Source organism: Culex quinquefasciatus, chromosome 2 (assembly GCF_015732765.1).
Source record: "Culex quinquefasciatus strain JHB chromosome 2, VPISU_Cqui_1.0_pri_paternal, whole genome shotgun sequence".
Taxonomy (NCBI): domain Eukaryota; kingdom Metazoa; phylum Arthropoda; class Insecta; order Diptera; family Culicidae; genus Culex; species Culex quinquefasciatus.
The window spans coordinates 64,059,185-64,079,126 of record NC_051862.1 but is presented as its reverse complement, the minus strand read 5'-3'; the positions used below and the strand labels follow the sequence as shown (position 1 = coordinate 64,079,126).

At 38.4% G+C, this 19,942-nt stretch overlaps 4 protein-coding genes and 2 long non-coding RNA genes across 7 annotated transcripts in view; 1 reads left to right on the top strand and 5 right to left on the bottom strand.

The window, feature by feature from the left end:
• Positions 1–19,942, top strand: part of LOC6053709 (protein Fe65 homolog) — a 145,244-nt gene that overhangs the window by 122,830 nt on the left and 2,472 nt on the right. Inside the window, exons 4-10 of one of the 2 annotated variants that reach the window (XM_038251971.1) lie at positions 1,134–1,359; positions 1,424–1,752; positions 1,811–2,135; positions 2,195–2,384; positions 5,200–5,327; positions 5,755–5,760; positions 6,195–6,293. In XM_038251971.1, the coding sequence (XP_038107899.1) occupies positions 1,134–1,359; positions 1,424–1,752; positions 1,811–2,135; positions 2,195–2,384; positions 5,200–5,327; positions 5,755–5,760; positions 6,195–6,293 (1,303 nt within the window). The remainder of the gene's footprint in view (positions 1–1,133; positions 1,360–1,423; positions 1,753–1,810; positions 2,136–2,194; positions 2,385–5,199; positions 5,328–5,754; positions 5,761–6,194; positions 6,294–19,942) is intronic. The other variant, XM_038251972.1, reaches the window with a different exon arrangement.
• Positions 8,112–9,096, bottom strand: LOC6054108. The gene is made up of 3 exons (XM_038251975.1): positions 8,766–9,096; positions 8,506–8,709; positions 8,112–8,446 (listed from the first exon to the last, which is right to left on the bottom strand). The coding sequence occupies exons 1-3, from the start codon at positions 8,845–8,847 to the stop codon at positions 8,115–8,117; spliced, it is 618 nt and encodes a 205-aa protein (XP_038107903.1). The 5' UTR covers positions 8,848–9,096; the 3' UTR covers positions 8,112–8,114.
• Positions 9,577–10,046, bottom strand: LOC119766693. Its single transcript, XR_005277065.1, has 3 exons — positions 9,971–10,046; positions 9,711–9,914; positions 9,577–9,651 (listed from the first exon to the last, which is right to left on the bottom strand). It is a non-coding gene; the product is annotated as an uncharacterized LOC119766693 (long non-coding RNA).
• LOC119766692 lies at positions 13,933–14,679 on the bottom strand. The gene is made up of 3 exons (XR_005277064.1): positions 14,603–14,679; positions 14,325–14,528; positions 13,933–14,267 (listed from the first exon to the last, which is right to left on the bottom strand). It is a non-coding gene; the product is annotated as an uncharacterized LOC119766692 (long non-coding RNA).
• Positions 15,172–16,025, bottom strand: LOC6047294. Its single transcript, XM_001864338.2, has 3 exons — positions 15,842–16,025; positions 15,580–15,783; positions 15,172–15,521 (listed from the first exon to the last, which is right to left on the bottom strand). The coding sequence occupies exons 1-3, from the start codon at positions 15,918–15,920 to the stop codon at positions 15,187–15,189; spliced, it is 618 nt and encodes a 205-aa protein (XP_001864373.2). The 5' UTR covers positions 15,921–16,025; the 3' UTR covers positions 15,172–15,186.
• LOC6047295 lies at positions 17,027–18,155 on the bottom strand. The gene is made up of 3 exons (XM_001864339.2): positions 18,039–18,155; positions 17,784–17,987; positions 17,027–17,704 (listed from the first exon to the last, which is right to left on the bottom strand). The coding sequence occupies exons 1-3, from the start codon at positions 18,118–18,120 to the stop codon at positions 17,370–17,372; spliced, it is 621 nt and encodes a 206-aa protein (XP_001864374.2). The 5' UTR covers positions 18,121–18,155; the 3' UTR covers positions 17,027–17,369.

Here is a 19,942-nt window from a genome sequence, read left to right as displayed (position 1 = left end):
ACACCCATGTGTTAAGTAAATTTACCGATAAAAAAATGAAAGCTGTTATTTTTCAATACTAGTGCCGAAAAGACGAATTTTTTAGCACCCATTTCAGTGCTGAAAAGTAGTATTTCATTGAGAGAAACAATGAACATAGATTTTAAGACTGTTTGAAAAATCTCCTGGGATTCCGGGAATTCTCGAGATTTCAAAAATATTTTTTCCGTTTCCCGGGAAATTCTAAACCCGAGAAAATTGGACGCCCTAATCGTCTGTAACAAAAAGTTTGGCATCGTTGGTGAACCATATGCGCATCAACCTTGGCGGCCACAATTTTAAGACTGACGAACTTTTTTTTCCCCATGACCGGCTGCGGACAGGACCAAAGGTTACACAAGGTGGAAAGTGGTCGGCAGTGCGTTCTGCCATTTTGTACGATTTTATTATCCTGTTGTCTTGGGACCCCGGCTCCATTGGCTTCCTTGCAATTCTTTTTTTTTTCTTCTTTTATTTTATTCATCTTGACTAAGGGGGAAAGGTTAATACCATATGTTGGCTACACAACAAATTTTCTGCCCAAAGTTTGTTCCTAGGGTAAATTGGCCTTTTATTGAACAATTTCTTACTGCCTCGAGTTGCAATTTTAGGGCAAAACGCCATCGAATAGCCAACCAGCCAGCGAAAATTCAATAAACTGAATATACTGGTTCAATGTCAAGTGCCACATCTTCTGCCAAATTGACTCTGACGCTGTTGCTCACACGGTTCAGAGAGGTTCTGGGACGAAAATCGATACCTCCTTGGTGTGGGACTTGAACCCGGCGTGTGTGACCTTCTCCGTTTGCTACGGCTGCGAATGACGTACATCACTTTATTATTTAGATTTTTGCTCGGGTCGATCGACCTGAGCTGGAAATAAACGTGGCAAATTGTTCTAAATCTCGAAATTTATTGCATCTCTCATTGAGTTAATCATTCCATTGCTTGCGATGATATTTATATAGCTTTTGTTTGGTAGATTTGCCTTATTGCTGTTGCTTGACCTTACACTATCAAACATATCTTTTTGGTTTCGATTATTTCTGTTGTTCCTGTAAAGTTTCCAAAGCCAGCCACAGATCCTAACTTCAACCTTTGCAATCCTCTTCCAGAGAACGGCTTGCTAAGCTACGAAAATCCCAACTACCACATGGATCCTCTGCGGATGGAGCGCAACTCGCATCTGTACGAGGAGATCATCTCTGAGCTGCAACAGCAGGGAACGCTGCGGCCGGCGGGCGCGGTGAACCTGGTCGCGCGCGATCCAAACCGGAAGGGCTACCTGGACATTCGGGACACGATGGGCGTGGGCGTGGACGGGCCGAAGGAGGTCGATGGGTAAGATTTTTTTTGTGAGTATCATTCTGACTTATCTGATAACGTACTTCTTCTTTGTTCGAAGCTCCCCAAAGCATAAGCAAAAGATGCTGGACGGCTCCCCTGGCGCCGAATCGGAAACACAAAAGGACCAAAACTCGGAAAAGGGTGAAAAAACCGATCAACAGGAACATCAGGTGCAGGAAAATGGCGCCGAGATCAAACACATCGCCGGAACGCTAAACGCGGACGATCTGTACGCGTTGCCAAACAAAAAGAAACAGGAAGTGGGCGAGGTTCCATCGGAGGACGACGACGTGGACGGGGACGAGGAGGACAAACAGGAGGACATCGATGCCATCGAGGACAAGGACAAAACGAACGATCTGCCACCGGGATGGGAAAAGCACGAAGGTTTGTACGGATCTTTTTGGACTTTACAGTCAATACTGATATCTCTGTTCTTGTATAGACAATGGCGGCCCGTACTACTGGCACATCAAATCGGGAACAATCCAACGGGAGCCACCGGTGTGGCCCAAAGAACCACCGACGACGCAAGAGCTTACGAAAACGAACGCAACGGCGGCGGTGGCGCCGACGCCACGCTGCATACAGAACTCGATGTTCTCGCAAACGCTGGTCAACCTGTACGGCACGCCCAAGCCCGAGTCCAGCTCAACGTCCTCGAGCAGCGGTCGGCTGCACGAAAGTATCACATCCGTCACACGAAGCAGCACTAGCTCGGCACTGGACCAGGAGGACGAACGCCGAAGGAGGGAGGAAATTGCACTGAAGTGGGTCCTTCAAACAAACATTCACGAACCGGAACTAACATTTTCTCTCTTCTTTCAAGACGACGAAGTTTCCCACTCAAATCGGACACGGACCGGTCGATTCGGTTCGCGGTGCGATCGCTCGGCTGGGTCGAGATCGCCGAGGAGGACCTGACGCCGGAGCGGTCTTCGAAGGCGGTCAACAAGTGCATCGTGGACCTGTCGCTGGGCCGGAACGAGCTGCTGGACGTGGTCGGGCGGTGGGGTGATGTAAGTTGATGTTGATTCAGTTCATAAAAATTACTGATTTTGGAACTCAAATTTGATCTTAAAAATTGAACATAGGTTTTTTTAGATTCTTCGATCATTCCAAGGATAAAAAAAAATAAAAACTCAAATATTCCAGAATTTTAAGATTATTTTTTTAAGAATAAAATAATATTTCAAAGCCCAAGTCCTTAATTTTTTTTTTTGGAATGTTACCTTTGTATTGAAATTGTAATCAAATAAATAAAACACAGTAAAAAAATAATGGTAATATTCATCAGGAAATGGTGACTGATTTTGTGGCAAAAAAATAATTAATTTTACCCCAGAAAATGATGAATTTTCATCAGTTTTTGATGAATATTCATCAGGTTCACATTTTTACACATTTTTTATGTAATATTACTTAAAAAAAGAGGTAATATTCAACCTACTAGATTTTCAACATTCCAAAATTCGACTTTTTTTCTGTGAAGTTTTTCGAAAATAATGGCAAAACAAACTCTTTGCCAAGCTGTACATGAAAATTTAACTAAAAGCCCAATAGTGCTAAAAGTACAATTAATGCAGGTAAATGCATTTGTTTTTAGTTGGTTGCACTTCTTTTTCACTAAACATTTCAAAGTATTTTGAAAAAATACTCTGTTAATTTTTTTTCACATAAGTAAGCTCTTGTTAGTTGAGGCAAACAGTATTCATTAATGCTAAATTTATTTTGACAGCTACATACAGTTACAAAATATCAACAAAGCCTTCAATAAAAAAAATCCGGAGTGCTACGGGTATTTCCCATCTGTGGTTCCAAAACCTAAAATTTGGAAAAAGCATAAAATACCAAATTATATATAACTGCTAAAATACACAAAATACAATGTTCAAAATCGACTGAACTCATTTTTGCTACACAGAAAAAAAAATGATGGTAATATTCATCAGGATATGGTGACAGATTTTGTGGCAAAATAAATGATTAATTTTACCCCAGAAAATGATGAATTTTCATCAGTTTTTGATGAATATTCATCAGGTTCACATTTTTACACTTTTTTTTTATGTAATATTACTCAAAAAAAGAGGTAATATTCAACCTACCAAATTTTCAACATTCCAAAACTCAACTTTTTTTTCTGTGTATGAAAATTTAGATTTTTAGCATTCATAATTATTTTCAAATTTCAACCATGCTTTTTTTTGTTTTGGGATCATTTGAAAAAAATATGCTAAAATTTCAATAAAATTTGAATATTTTTTCACTTAATTAATTTGTTCATTTCTCATGAAATTTGGTAATAATTCTATTTTAATGATCCTGATCTTGATAATAAGCATTGATTACAGATAATCTTAGAATTTCATGGGATTTCACGGAAATTGAGAAATTTTACGATTTTCACGCTATTTTCAGTGATGTGAAACAGAATTCAAAAATATTTTGAGATTTATGGGCATTTCCAGTAACATAATATTCTTAGTAGGGGAAATTTACCCATTTTAATCAGTCCAAGCCGTTCGACCAATTCTCATCAGTTTTTAAGGTTTTCCGCTATTAAATCAAAATTTTCAGATAAATCAATAATGAAGAGTTGCACTTTTATTTGAGCTATTTATTGCTTTGGAACATTCAAAAACACTTTATGAAAGCTGTAATTCATGATCAAAGTACTGATAGACCGATAATGGAAATTGGCTGAGAATGGGTATATTTCTCCTAAATTGAGAAAATTTATTAATATTGCTCAAAATGGATGTTTTTTTATGAACCAAACAATTTTAATCAAACCTGGAACCATTTCAATCAAATTCCGCATTTCTTCGAAAGAAATAAGAAGCAACTTGTTAAAAATATTTTTATGAATTCAATTAAAATTTTGATATAAATTGAAATTTAACCATTTCTAAAAGGACTTAAAATTCATTTGATTTTTTTCAGTGATTTGAAATTGTCTCAAGTATAATACTTAATTATAAAGAATATTTGTTGTGAATAATTACATCGTGCTAATAAAGTAAATGATAGAATTGCAAATGATAGCACAAGAAATTTACTTATTTACTTTTAGCACTGCAATATTCCCGTTGAAATGTTTTTTTTAATTACATAAATTTTGAAAAATCTTTGCAACGACCTTAGTTATTTAAAAAATGAGCGCACTGTATACTTGTTTAATTTATTGTAAAAATTCTATAATAAAATTTACTATTGACAATAATAAGATTTTTGAAAATGTTCGAAATGTTAAGAGCAATTCTCTTCGAAACAGGTTTTTTATTAATTTTTGTATGTTTTTATCAAAGACAAATCAAGACAAACATTTCAAAAGGACGTAATATTTAATGTTAAAAAATAGTGTCTTGTTGCAAATCAAGTTCACGTTGACGAAAAGTGAAATAAAAATCACATTAAAATAATTAACCTTGTATCATTTTTTTTCCAGTGTTGTCTTTATCCATAACTACAACTTTGCCGAAGACACCAAATCGATCAAAAAATTCCTTCAAAAGATTCTTGAATTTTCATATATACAATTTTTGTATGGACAGCTGCCAAATTTGTATGGAAAACTATATGGACAAACTAATTATGCAAAATGGCTACCAAAAAAGTTTCGGCTGGGTTTAAAAATACAAAAAAAAAAATCGAATGACCAAAATCTCATAGAATTGCTCTTTAGTGAAATTTAATTTTCGTTTCATTTTGGTTTATAAAAAAATATGTTCATGTTTCAATTAGTTTTCAAAAAAAGTGTGTGTGATTTTGATGAAAATGTCCACATATTGGCAGCAGTCAAATTCATCTTTTTTTTTTTCATATTTACAGGGCAAGGACCTGTTCATGGACCTAGACGATGGTGCTTTAAAGTTAATCGATCCGGAATCGCTGACAATACTGAACTCGCAACCGATCCACACGATACGCGTGTGGGGCGTCGGACGGGACAACGGCAGGTGAGTTGACTTGTTTTGAGTTTCTAGATTAAAAAAAAACTTCATCCCTCCATTGTAGCACGTTATACAGTGTGGGTTGGTTTGATGAAGATGGGAAATTTGGGTTAAAACTGAAATCAAGGGGACATCACCAGAATTGAGCTGTTTTGGATGTTGTTTTGTTTGTTTTCTTTTTCTGGTTTTGGTTCAAGGCACTTTGGCACTCAATCATTTCATGTTCTCAATTTCTCAACAGAATCGTCGTTTTTCTTACTCTTTTTTGAATTTTTATGAGTTTTTTGTCTTTTTGTTTTCTTTTTCCCTTTTTCCCGGCTGCGCTATATCTTTCTGATGCACTTCAATACCTGAACTATAATACACACACAACCAACATTTCCGTTCTTTGACACTGCGATCTGTGTGTATGTATGTGTTAATGTGCTCTCAGAGAAAGGTATGACATTATGTGTTAACTATGCTAAGAGTGTGCCAGTTCCGGTGATCCCTTTAAGTTAGTCGCAAAGAAAAACATTAACGGTTAACATTAGCTTAATAAAGCTGCTTTGTGCGCTCGCAAGGATAGTTCCCAACCATGTCACCCACATTTCCATTAGTGTTTTCCGCTCGTCCAACCTCTCTCTGTACGAGGAAGTCATGATTGTAACGATTATGACGCTCCTGCAGAGACATTGACACGTTTCCGAGCGCGCGCGCTTACCGTGCAATAATCGTAACCTTTGATTAATCAATTAATTAGGACTGTGCCAACAAAAAGCGAACAGAGTCATATGTGTTTGAGTGTTCGTGGGTGGTTAGCGGAGAACTAATTTCCCACGTTTTTTTTTTCCTTTTTCCTATTTTCCTGCCTCCACCACACAATTTCGGCAGAGATTTCGCTTACGTGGCCCGAGATCGGCTCACCCGGATCCACATGTGTCACGTGTTCCGATGTGATACCGCCGCCAGGATTATCGCCAATACGTTGAGGTAAGTTGTAATTGTATTGTAGCATACTGGAACTAAAAGCTGGAACTACACGAGTTTATAAACGGGAAAATTTATTCCAAAAACCCGATTTAATCCCACCTGGGGTGAGATAGAGCCTTTTTTACTAAAGAATATAACAATGGTAGAACTTCTTTCAATTCATAACATCGACTTTGTTTAGAAGAAGAAGAAAGTCTTATGGTGAAAGCAAAGTATTATAAATGATATGATTTCCAAAAGAAACAAAAAACGCAATTTTCACCACAAGAATATTTTTAATCGTACATATTCTTAATCAAACAAGCGTTTATGACAAACGCAAGCATAGCAAGCTTCACATGCGCCAGTGACAACGCACACCGCGGTAGGCGCAAAGAAAACCCGAGGTATAAGTGAACCGCGTGTGCCGCACGGTGCAGGGAAGATAACCATTCAGCTTCTACGAAAGTGACAGAGTCAGAGATATCTATTTTTACAACCGCACCACTACACACTCAATCACGAGTACCTTAGGTAGAAAGCCATAGCATTATAAACTTTGAAAACGATATAAACGGTGAAAAGCTTAGAAAGCTCCTATTGGAATCCAATGAACTGTTAAATAAACTTACGAAATCACGAAAAACTGAAGTCTACTTTTAGGCGATTTTTGGAGCACACGGGAAACAAAAAGATTGTAGCCGGATGAATGTCCTATGTCAAAAGTTTTTGCATAAACATTGGACAGTTATGCAAAAACAAACAGGGCAAAAGAAACCGAAAAGCTACGATATCTTACATGTTGTAGGAAACATCGGTAGACAAGCTACTACAAAACGAGTATAAGTCGAACCACAAAATATATGCGCCAACATTCTCGCGCCAGTATTCGAAGCTCAACTTGACAACTTGTCGACTTGGCGACGAAGCGTCGAAAAACGATGTAGTGTGATTTTTTGACGATTTTTCAAATAAAAAATCATGCTGAATCGACATATTTAAGAAGACGAAAATGACGTCCAGCCATAAAGTAAAACATATACCTTTCTTTAGTAAGAAAGGCAAAAAGTGATTATTCCAAAACTAACATATCAAAATTGATTTACTTAACGATTGATTGAGACAAAAATATGTTAAAAATTGCTCAAGATAATTATTTCGATGTGCTTGCTTGTCACAACCGCCTATTTAAGTTTCGAGAATATAAGAAAACGTGACTTAGGGGTAGGCGTGGCTGAATAGTTACGCTGTTCGCTTTGTAAGCGGAAGGTTCTGGGTTCGATTCCCATCTGCTCCTATCAAAAATTTAAACCAGACCATCGAGGCTTAGTTGACTAGAAGGATTAAGAATGCTATAAGAATCCAAGAAACTTGATTGGAATCTGTGAACCCTAAGAACAGGACAATGCAACTATTGAATGCAATGTTGAATTCAAGAACTTTACTGGTTGCATACTCGGACTAAAATTCCTATCTACTTCCCCGTGTCTTACCACTGGTCGTGGCCGGCGCTGTGATTGGCTAGTATGATAGGGACATTTGAAAGTTGCGAAGTGGTGATGATTGGTTCCTACTGTGGTCCACGGAGCAATTCTTGGAGGTCCTGGTCAATAACAAAGTAGCAACTATGGGTAGACACCAATGCTATAAGAAAACTTGACTTTGTTAAACAAAAACTAATCACACATAATATAATTTTATCCGGAATACATACATATTTAGTACAAAAATATTTATTCAATAAACATGAAATAGTTGATACACGTTTGTTTAGTTATTACACTAAGAAATAGTGTTACTGGCACTGTTACAAAATTTAGTTCTTATACAACTCTCAAACCTTCAAGGAAACACAATCCCTTCACAAGTCCGCTTATCTCGCCTAAGTGGACAATCGAAAAAGTAGATCGCCGGAACATCCCAGTTGCAGAAGCTAATGTACTCGTAGGAAAGCTTCGGGTCTTTAAACTTCAACAACGGCACCACTTCTCCATCCTTTGTCAGCTCCACCAGTCCATCCTGGTGAATCGCCATGGTGAACATCAGCGGGCCGTACTCGCTCAGCATTCCCAAGCTGGACAGCTCCTTCAGCACGATCTGATCCTTCACCTTGTCCGGATCCGTACGGGTGTAGCGACGGACTTCCGACTTTGTATTTCGCCACCCGGATAAAACTGAAACATGTTTGTGTTTTTTGCTTCGATAAAACTTAAATTTTAGAGTGTTGAGTTACCAATTTCATTCATCACAGTGCTGTCGTACGGATACTTGACCGGGGCTAACCGCACATGACCATCGTTCTTAGCGGCAACGCCCAGCCGCAGCTTGGTGACGTTGTTTGGTCCTACGTGGATGTTCTTGAAAATGGCCGTCGAAAAGTAGGGATGGTTGTAGTAATAACCGTCCTTGCTGTTGTATTGTAGACATCCCTCAGTTACTACAAATAGACGTTTTGTTTATAAGCCTCGGAAATTAATTTTTAATGAAACTCACCTTCAAACTTATTCTCGTATGATTCTAAAGAAGCACATGTAGCAAAAATTGCTAGCGCAAGAACAACCACTTTGTACATCATGAGTTCTTGAAGTTTATACACAAACTGATTCCGTCACGCAGTCAATTGAGCAATTTCTTGTTGATAAAGATGAGAAACTGGTTGCAAGTGATGATGATGAAGTGCCGATGAGATCGAAGAGTTTTTTTCTTCACATTTGTGTTGTCGGAAGGATCACTAAACTGGTCATTCGCTTCGATCGAATTTCGATTCGAGTTCATCAATCATCATCTATACTATCTATGATAATCGAAACACTGCGAGTTCAGAATGAGGCTGCTAACAACAAATTGTGACTGTTGAATCGATGAGTATGCTTTGTGCAGTTTGTTAGTGATTCCCCTTCTGATATCATTTTGTGAATGAAATGTTTTTGCTTGTTTTCTTTCAATCCTTATCTTTTTCTCTCAGCATCTTACAAATATATATGCAAAAATTCAAAGAGATAGTGAAAAATCTATTTATTTCGAAATGACACTATACGATTTTATGCTACCATGGGCATCTTTTTTTGCCCTAAATTGCAGATCATCTAAAGTGGACAATCGAAAAAGTAGATTACCGGAACATTCCAATTACAGAACCCTATGTACCTAAACGATAGTGTCGAGTCTTGAAACTCAAAAAACGGATACTTATCGCCGTCTTTTGCAAGCTTCGCCGAACCATTAGAGTAGATTGTCAGGGTAAACATCAACGGATCAAACTGCGATAACAGTCCATAACTGGACTGAATCTTAATCATAGAATAGTTGTTCATTTCTGAAGGGCTCGTTCGAACATAGCGACGTACGTCGGTCTTGGTACCGGCCAAGCCAGATAGAACTGCAAGGCAGACACAAAAATTATGACTACGTGTCTATTAAACTATTGTAGATATTTACCAATCTCATGCATCAGAGTGCTGTCGTAGGGATTCTGCACTGGGGCCAATCTAAAAATACCGTCGTGATCTCCAAGTACTCCAAACCTGAACTCAGTGGCGTTGTTAGGACCTCTTCGAACATTTCTGTATGCACCAGTTGAAAAGTAAGGATGTGTGAATTTATATCCCTGATGGCTGTTGTACTTCAGACATCCTTTGGTTGCTGTTGAAGATACAATTGGTACCCAAATTTTCCTAATAGTGGATTATAAGTCTGACCTTCAAATGTATTTTGATATCCAGCTTCAGTTGGACAACTCAACACGGTCACAATGGCAAAAACAACTATAACGGAAATCATCTTGAACTTTACTGCTTACATCTTCACATCCCAGCGGCTTTTATTGAATTCAGGCAGTGCGTCAGAAGTGGCGTGATGCATTTACCGTGTTCCTAAGAGATATTAAGAAGAACTAACTACTTACGTGTAGTTGAAGGCTTTCTTTTAACTTTAATTTTATTGCACATCCTAAATGCCGACAAATCGCGCTTTTTCATAAATATTTTTTTTTGACACGTTCTCCAGCGACAAAAAGACACGTTTTGGATGATAGGTCGAATATTTTAAATATTCAATCGTTTTTTAATCGCAGCTGCATTGTTAATCCACATGTTTATCACAACTAAAAGATGACTCATCAACTTGTATGAAACCAAAAATGGTCGAAATGTCGCTATTTCTCACTCCGTTGAAACTTCGCGAAGTAATCGATGTGGCAAATGAAAAGTTCGACTTAAAATTAGTTTTCCATAAACACTACTTGCAGCAAACTCAATTTCTAATCCGAATCTGTATTAAATATTACAAGTATTGATTTTTTTTAGATCCTCAGTTCACATTTTTTAGCGCATAAGAAAAGTACAACTTTATCTTATCAATGCAAATAATAGACTTGTAGAAGGTTGTAACCAGATTTTAATAGCTCAACTTATCTGATTTTTTGATGTAAATTTACTATGCGATAAGACTAGTGAAGAGTAGGTGAGATGTCCATTTCCATATTGAGAACAACTGGCCAAAGGGAATTTAGTCAGAAGACGTTTTGTCACATGTAAATGCCCGACAACTGCATACATTTTTGATTGTTATTCTGAAACATTGCGTTCTCTTTGGCTTTTTCCTTCCAAAGTTAGTCGTTAAAACACGCTTTCTCGGAACGTCATCTGTCATTTGAGAATTAAAGAAAAGGTGGGTGTTTTCACGACAAAATTGCAAACCGACAGTGTCTCAAGTCCGGATTGATTACACAAAGCTTGGTCTGGGTAGGTTTTAGGAGATCCTTTAGTCCAGACTCCTACTCGATTCTACCGCATATAAGCAGCATATCGACGTCCCAGAAAAGAACGCACAAGAAATGTAAACAATAAAAAACACGTTTTGTTTGGTTGATCATTATGTGCATTGTCTCGAAGTTTGGTTGAATTGGTTGCCGGAGTCCCAAGTTATAATTACAAATGTTTACGGTAGTCGGGCATGTACGTGTGTCAAACGCGTTCTGACCTGAAATCCTTTTGGCCAGTCGTCGCACTTATAGCATTTTACAGGGTTGGTCAAGATAGCACGACAAGATTGAAATTTCTTTCAAATTTCTTTCAAATGTAGTTTTTTCGGTTTTTATTGAATACACTGAAACCCCGATGGTTTGACACCAACTGTTGTCAAACGAACGGGGTCACTTTTTAGTTTGACACCCTCTTTACACAGAGCTCACACTTACTACCAAACGTTTTGTTTGATAGAATGTGTGAGTCCCGTGTAAAAAGTGACAGTTCGGGGTAGGCGTGGCTGAATGGTTACGCTATTCGCTTTGTAAGCCGAAGGTTCTGGGTTCGATTCCCATCTGCTCCTATCGAGAAATAATGGAAAGAAGGAATTCTGAACACTTGAATATGAACGAAAAATTCATAGGGACGTGGCGTTACATCGTGCTGCCACCTGGTTTTTTTAAGTGCAAGAGTGGAAAAGTGCTGAGTCATCGTCTAAAAATAGACGGCGTCCTATCTCGCCCAGCAAAATGAAGTCGATAAAGTAGCCGGTTTCGATGAGAAAAAGTGGAAAACGTGGTCTAAAAATAGCGACGCCATCCCCCTGTTAGCTCGCGGCGGGGTTCGATCCCCCGTCCTTTGGGTCAGCAGACAAAAATGCTAACCACCAGACCATCGAGGCTTAGTTGACTAGAAGGATTAAGAATGCTATAAGAATCCAAGAAACTTGATTGGAATCTGTGAACTTAAGTACAGGACAAAAGCAATATTGAATGCAAAGTTGAATTCAAGAACATTACTGGTTGCCAACTCGTTAGGCGAATGTTGAACTTTCAACACGACCAGAATTCACCACAAAAAAGCTTGGTGAACTGAATTTGAAAGCTTTCAAGATGAATCTAAGAACATACGAAGAATTAAGAACTATAAATAACTTTGACCGGCCACATCACTTACCACGGTGAATCCTGGCTTTTGCTATGCTATGCTATGCCAACGGGGTACAAACTCAATAAGTGGCCAACCATTGGGGGTTGAGTGTATCTCCGGATTGAAATCGAATTTTGGGGATCTGTGAAGGTCAAAACACCGACACTGACGTAACACTTCATGTAAAAAATCTGCTGAAAATTGTCCCACCACGATTCACCCGAATTTCTTCTTTAGAAGCACCCCTTGTTTTTCGCAACACTGCTTGACTCATTGTTTGCAAACATGAATGATATGAATATGAATGAATCAGCTGATTTGTTCTTACAAACAAAATAAAATCAGTGTTGCCCTGCTGATACCTTTTACGAAAAACCGTTTGATAGCTCACCGGACTTACCGGAGAGAAGATTCCAAGGCGGGTCATCTTTTTTACTTGAGTGCTACGTCGGTGTCGATGGTTAAAAGATGAGCGCACCTAACTAAATTTGACCCAAAATGCACGTGTGACAAGATAGCACGACAACGACGATATGCCGGTTCTACACCCAACCGGCGGTCGCATGATTATGATACATAGGGACGTGGCGTTACATCGTGCTGCCATCTGGTTTTTTGAAGTGCAAGAGTGGAAAAGTGCTGAGTCATCGTCTAAAAATAGATGGCGTCCTATCTCGCCCAGCAAAATGAAGTCGATAAAGTAGTCGGTTTCGATGAGAAAAAGTGGAAAACGTGGTCTAAAAATAGCGACGCCATCCCCCTATGGCGGCATGAAAGTATATCAGAATCTTCATGAAATCTGTCCTCATGCATTTTTTGCGATATAGGGGTATGACATTTTTGCCCGTTACCGACATTTATCGACATTACCGACGGCAGATTGATTGTATTGCAGAAAAAAAATCTTAACTGAACCAGGATTGAACCATCAACTTCTAGATTGCTGATCCGACACGCTACCACCGCGCCATGGACGCTTGATGAATGGTGAGGGATAGAGCGCGAACATAATGTTCTTTCTGGAGTGTTGCTCGGGGACGCACCAGCATTATATGTGTTGGTGAGAACTGACGTGTTTACACGCGGGCAAAAATGATCTATGGGCTTGCTGCAAAAAATGTAATAAAATATAACATTTTCTGCAGCAAATCCACTGTTGCAGATTTTGAGATATATTTTTCCTTTGGGTGTACCCGTTTTGAAGGTAATGAAAGATTTCTTGTTCTAATCTAAATGTGTCTCAAAATGTATGTAAATTGTGTGATTTAATTATGACATCCTGCATGAGAATATTTGGTAACTGAAATTATTTTACAATGAATAGAAAACCAAGAAGTATGCTTAACACCTTGTAGAGTAATGAATAATAATGAATAATAGCCCAGCAGGGGACTGCTGCTGGCACACCGATTCCGCCGCCGATTTGGGCTTCCCGTAGACGCTCATCGAGTTTTCCCAAACAACAACAAAACAGCAAAACGATTGACAGCTCAGCAGAGTGGTACACGCTTATATGGATTCAGTTAACTTTGCTTGGAAAAAAAATCGTGAGTTCGGATCGGATCTGGAGCCGACGGAGCCGATTACGCAGTTTCAGCAGTTTCGGACATGAGAAACCCGCCAGAACCGAAGTGGCACCCCCCTTGAATAATAGCAAAACATTATCAGGGAAGCAAAATGATATCTTCGTACGAAAACTCAGGGCAATGATAAAAGAGATTTTTTTAAACGATGCTGTGTGTTTTAAATTATTTGATCAATTTATTTACGCATATTTTCTTCTACTTAAAATCGCTCATCTGCTACTTCTTGTGTGGACAATCAAAAAAGTAAACAACCGGAACATTCCAATTGCAGAAACTGATGAACATGGACGAAACCTTGGTGTCTTGAAACTCTAAAAACGGATACGAATCGCCGTCCTTTGTAAGCTTAACCGCTCCGTTCGGATTGATTGACAGGGTGAACATCAACGGTTCGAACTCGGACAAAAGCCCGAGACTAGACTGTTCTCGGAGCACTTTAAATCCGTCTGTCTTTGCTGGACCCGTTCGGGTGTAACTTCTTACTTGGGTTCGAGTGTTTTCCCAGCCGGAAATAACTGTAAAGAAAAGGTGTTTAATAAATTATTTTACCTCACTAAAAGCAGTAAACTTACCAATTTCGTTCATATAATTTCCATCGTATGGGTACTGAACTGGAGCTAGCCGTATAAAACCATCGTTCCTTCCAAGAACTCCAATTCTTAGCTCTGTACTGTTGCCAGCATTTTTACGCACATTGGTGAATGCACCAGTCGAAAAATAAGCATGGGCAAAGTTATAGCCTCGATCGCTGTTGTACTGCAGACATCCTTCAGTAACTAATCAATGGGAAAAGAATCGAACTACTGTTGGCTATGCGATTCGTAATTAAGTTTAGTTATGATACATTTACCTTCAAACTTATTTTCATAAGCGGCATCCGTCCTACTAAGGACGCTCAGAATGACAAGAACAACTGTTGCGACAAACATTTTGTCTTAGATATTTTATACGTTGCATTGCAACCGTTTATATAGCCGCACTTTCAAAGATACATTCATAAGTAAGTTTGTTAGAAGCTATCTTATCATTGCAAATTACCGATTTCTAGTCAGTCAAAACTAGTTCCGTTCAGGAAACACATTACACAATCGAAAGATATTATCGAGAGCTTTTTGTGAGTTTATTTTTCATTACCTTGCATGTCGCATTGTTTGAGAAAAGCATTCAAGTGGGTCACGAGGTAGTATTCTACTAAGTACCTGAATTATATAACCATAACCATGAACAATTAATTTCGTTTGAAAGAGATTAAATTTGATAGTCATGCTAAAAGATTTGGTTGGAATAAAATTTTAAACAACTTTTTGGTGCGGAATTATCATTGATTTGGCAACATCAGAATTCATTCGATGAAGAACTCTCAACTTCAATGCCTTTTTTTATTATATCAATTTTTGTTTAATGTTTCCAAGCGAATATTCAAACTGATCAAGACTACATAAACGAAACGCTCCCCTCGCACGATCTCGCATCGATCTCCATCGGGCAGTCGTAGAAGAACACCAGCGGAACGTCCCAGCTGCAGAACCCGATATAGTTCGCCGACAGCAGTCGGTCCTCGAACTGCAAAAATGGCTGGTGGTGCCCGTCTCGAAACAACTGAACCCGTCCACCCGGATGCAGGTCCATCCGGAACATTAACGGTCTGTAGACCGATAGTAGACCGTTGCTGGACTGTTCCTCCAGTTTGATTTCATCTCCACGATGTTGGGGCGAGGTTCGGAAGTATCGCCGAACTACGGTTTTGGTGTTGGCCCAGCCGGAAAGCACTAAAAATTTTGGAAATGGTCGTGAAACAGGTTTTGCACAAGCTTTGAAGAAGCTTACCGATCTCGTGCATTTCTGTATTATCGAACGGGAACTCCTTCGGCGATAGCCGAATGTGGCCGTCGTTGTTGCCCAGAACGCCCATCCGCAGCTGGGTGACGTTTCCACTGGTCACCTTGGCATTATCGAAGCCGCTGGTCAGGAAGTACGGATGGGCAAATTCGTACCCATCGTTGGTGTTGTACTGCTTGCAACCTCTAACTCCTGATGTATTTGATCAACATTATTGAAAATACTCATCCAATTGTAACTCGTAACTAACCTTCAAAATAGTTGGTGGAATCCGATAAGCAATTTACCCACAAAAACTGACAAAACGTTAACAAAATCAGAACCAACATAGCGAATTGATGAACTGTGAACGACTGAGGGATTCCCCAGAATGGTGGTCGCAAGCTTTTACAAACCAAACAAAATTTTGAAACAGGTTTGTTAATTATCTCTTTCTCCTTTGGAGACTTAATTGAGTGAGAGAAGCTTAAGTCGACGTTGTCGTGCTATCTTGTCGCACGTCGCTTTTTGACGTTCCGAAAAAAAACGCGTTTTAATAATTCTCGATTAAATTTTCAAAAGGCCCTATCTGCATAGGAAACCCATGAGGGATAGGTTGTTTTGAAAATTTAATCTAGAATTGACCTAGAACAAAAAAAAAAGCGAGCACGGAATGAAAACAATAACAAACCCGTTTTGTTTGGCTGAAATTATGTGCATTGTCCCGAAATTTGGTTCAATTTGGTTTCCGAAGTCCCGAGTTAAAATTACACATGTTTACGGTAGTCGGACTTGTACGAGTGTCAAACGCGTTCTGACCTGAAATCCCTTTGCCCTTTGTCGCACTAACATAAACATCAGGGTGTGTCAAGATAGCACGAAAAGATTGAAACTTCTTTCATATGAAAAGTGACAACAATGCACAGAGTTTTTTCGGTTTTTATTGATTATCTCAGGATTGAAATCGAATTTTGGGGATCTGTGAAGGTCAAAAGGTGAGGCAGTGTGAGCTGGACAAAATGGCGTTCTTAACTAAATTTGCCACATAATGCACGTGCGACAAGCTGGCACGTCAGCGATGAAGAGTGAGAACTTCTAGTTACAACAACTGATAGCTGGCTGATATGAGTGACATGTTGGTAAAATCGACCAAAATTGCTGTTTTTTATTTATCTCAGATTCAGTATTTCCTTACAATAGAAGTTCATGATAACTCAACCAAATTGGCCCTTTTCTAATGTTTGTTTCTTTTTTTGGGGGGAAACATATAAATATTCTCCGTCTGGACAATTTTCCATACAAAAGAAATCATCATGGACAATAGGTCTTTCAAAAGTTGAAACCATAGCATTATCTATTTCAATACATTTTATTTCAATGTAAGGTCCCTTTCTTTTAATAATTTTATAAAAAAAGGTCCCTTTCTTTTATAAAAATATAATTTAAGAGTGCGGAAGGCGTCAACCACGTAAGAAGATAAAGTTAGTTTTCATATTTTTTTTAATTCGTTTTCTTCAAGGCTACACTTTGATATCACTGGTACAATTTGATGCATCATGCTACCGATAGTTAAACAAGTACTCAAGCCGTTTCCAAAAGAGCAAAAATGAGTTCTGAAATGAGATGAAGTGATGTTGATGAAGTTAGAATGATATTCCAGTTACAACGATATTTTGAGGCTGTAATCTTTAAACTGTATTTAAAATTATCAGGTAAATTCCAATTTTGATGAACCTTAAAAAATATGCTAAAAAATCGAGCTGGCTAGTAATTTCTAAGCATAAAAATTCACAAACTACTTAAGAAAACGCAATTCCTTCACATACTTTTCGATCAATCTCCAGTGGACAGTCGTAGAAGAACACCAGCGGAACGTCCCAGTTGCAGAATCCAATATAGTTTGTCGATATCTTAGGATCTCGAAACTCCAAAAACGGATGCAAATCACCATCCCGGGTCAGCTGAACAAACCCATCGGTATGGTTCACCGCCATCGTGAACATGAACGGCTCGTAGCTCGAAAGCATCCCCAGGCTGGACTGTTCCTTGAGTTTTAGTTCAACGCTGCGATTGCTCGGCGAGGTGCGGGAATACCGACGAACGACGGTTTTCGTGTTGGCCCATCCGGACAGTACTGAAAAAGGGGTAATGACGTAAGCAGTTGTTTGGAAAGCAGACGAGTACCCGAACAAACCGGTTCTCCCGCAACCTACCTATTTCGTTCATTTCGGTTTCGTCGTACGGAAAGCCTGTCGGCGCGAGCCGTACGTGACCGTCGTTGTTGCCGAGAACGCCCAGCCGTAGCATCGTGATGTTCTCCCGGGTCACCTGGATGTTCCGAAAGCGGCTGGTGGCAAAGTACGGATGGCCGTGCTCGTACCCGTGGTTGGTGTTGTACTGTTTGCAGCCCCAGGTTGCTAAAATGACACTTTTCTTGAGATCATTTTCCACAAATCAAATTAGATTACCTTCAAATTTATTCGTTGGCTCCAGGGCACCTATCGTGCCCAAAAGATGGCTCAACACGATCGTAAAAGTGAGAGTGTACATTCTAGCTTGAAGTGCAACCGCCGACTGCAGTCTGGAATCAGTTGAAAGACGAATCTAAAAATTTGATTGACACGAGGTTAAAACAGGTTTAGCGGGGAAACCGTTCTAATCAGATGGTTTGATGCGCTGAATGACGTCTGAGAGTGAGAGAGAAGAAGAATAGCGATCCAAAGAGTGGTAGATTTGAAAGTGAAATTGAGTTAACACTTTATATGCATGATCAGTAGGAACGACCAAAGATCATCATGCCTGTTCAAATAAATGTTCCAAATTTATTTTCGCCTTTTTTTAGTTATTGATGCAGTTTTGATCAAGATCGTGTGCTCTTTAAGAAAAACCTAAAAAAAATCCAGTACTTTGTTCTAGAAATCTGGAGTTTTTTTTTTTCGCGAAAACTTGACACGTATCCTTATGTGTGTGGGATTAAGTTAAATTGCGTCTTTCTCAGCTTAAACACATATTTTGCTATATTTTTTTCGAACCTCTGTGTTATCAAAAGGTTCACACTTCGGACAATATGGAGTTTTTATGTTAAACTTTTCGAATTGGATTCCAGCATGCTTTCATCCGGCTGTGTTAGATTATATTAGATTAGATTGGATAACATTAAAATTCCCGGCAGATTGAATCCCAAAGTGATAATCTAAAAATTTTGTGATATTTTTTAAGGATTTTTTTTAGGTTTTTTTTATTCTGCATTTTTGTCAAGAAAATGTAAATTTTGTAGAAATACTTGTACTTTTGTTTACGTGATTCTTTTATTCTTAAAATCTCTCTAAATTTTTATAAGTTCGTCTTAGCCCACTTTTTGATACAATGCAGCAGCTTTGAGATACATAAATAACTATAAAACATAAAATCTAATTATGCCCTTATCAATTAATCGTGTTCTTGTTGTCTTGGCGCATGTGTAGGTAATTTTGTGCAGCCCTTAATGGCCCATCTTTTTTATATTTTTTTTTATCAGGTCCTTTTCGGTGCTAGGACCTGGTTAGGACCAAGTCGGCTATTGTAATTATTTTTTTCCTAAAGCTAAGAGTAATTATAGAGGATTTTGTGAATGGCCCAACTTGAGACGTCAAATTTTCCCGGATCCCGGAATATTTTTGAAATTGTAATAAAACCATTTTCCGACACATTTGTACGGGTTTAAAAGTTCAAAATTATAGAATAAAAATTGGTTATTTATGTTTAATAAAATAGAAAAAAAGTCTTCGATAATGTTAAAAAAAAAACAAAACATTAAAAGATTTTTATATAAAATAAGAATAAAGTGTTTTGTATAACAAGTATTATTCAAATTATATTTCAAGGTCACCTCCACCAACTGGTTTAAAAACATAAAATGAGTCTACAGTCTGAATAAGGACAAAAGATTTGAATTATAAACATATTTTGTTATTCTGTTCATGTTAAACCAAATCTAATACAAAAATGTTGCTGTATTCCCATAAAAAAAAGCTTTAAAAACTTATCAAATAACAAGTGTACTGTTCCACGATTTTCACAACAAAAGTTGAATTTCCAGAATATGAATTATTTTTCTTTATTCCGCGTAATCCGGGATAAAATTTATAAATTCCTTGGATTTGCGGTTTTTGGAAAATTTCAGCAAACTCCGCTGGGGATAATCGAATCAGGAGATTTTTTTTGCTGTCTTAATTTTGGTTGTCCAGCTTAAATGTGCTTCAAATGTGATTTAAAAATATTAAATCCGAGCTGGTGGCCAAAATGGCGGTGATGAAATTGATTTGGCTGTTTTAAAGGCAATTGACCACTCAAATTTCACTAAAATAAGGTCGCAGAACTCGATTTTGCTGTA

What these genes read in the sequence shown, in the direction of transcription:
- LOC6047294 (XM_001864338.2), bottom strand. Translation starts at nt 15,920, where the DNA reads ATGTTGGTTCTGATTTTGTTAACGTTTTGTCAGTTTTTGTGGGTAAAT. An exon ending in TTCCACCAACTATTTTGAAG is followed by an intron (nt 15,784 to 15,841) that starts GTTAGTTACGAG and finishes CAAATACATCAG; the next exon opens with GAGTTAGAGGTTGCAAGCAG. An exon ending in TACAGAAATGCACGAGATCG is followed by an intron (nt 15,522 to 15,579) that starts GTAAGCTTCTTC and finishes CAAAATTTTTAG; the next exon opens with TGCTTTCCGGCTGGGCCAAC.
- LOC6054108 (XM_038251975.1), bottom strand. Translation starts at nt 8,847, where the DNA reads ATGATGTACAAAGTGGTTGTTCTTGCGCTAGCAATTTTTGCTACATGT. An exon ending in ATACGAGAATAAGTTTGAAG is followed by an intron (nt 8,710 to 8,765) that starts GTGAGTTTCATT and finishes GTCTATTTGTAG; the next exon opens with TAACTGAGGGATGTCTACAA. An exon ending in CACTGTGATGAATGAAATTG is followed by an intron (nt 8,447 to 8,505) that starts GTAACTCAACAC and finishes AACATGTTTCAG; the next exon opens with TTTTATCCGGGTGGCGAAAT.
- LOC6047295 (XM_001864339.2), bottom strand. Translation starts at nt 18,120, where the DNA reads ATGTACACTCTCACTTTTACGATCGTGTTGAGCCATCTTTTGGGCACG. An exon ending in GCCAACGAATAAATTTGAAG is followed by an intron (nt 17,988 to 18,038) that starts GTAATCTAATTT and finishes GTGTCATTTTAG; the next exon opens with CAACCTGGGGCTGCAAACAG. An exon ending in AACCGAAATGAACGAAATAG is followed by an intron (nt 17,705 to 17,783) that starts GTAGGTTGCGGG and finishes CCCCTTTTTCAG; the next exon opens with TACTGTCCGGATGGGCCAAC.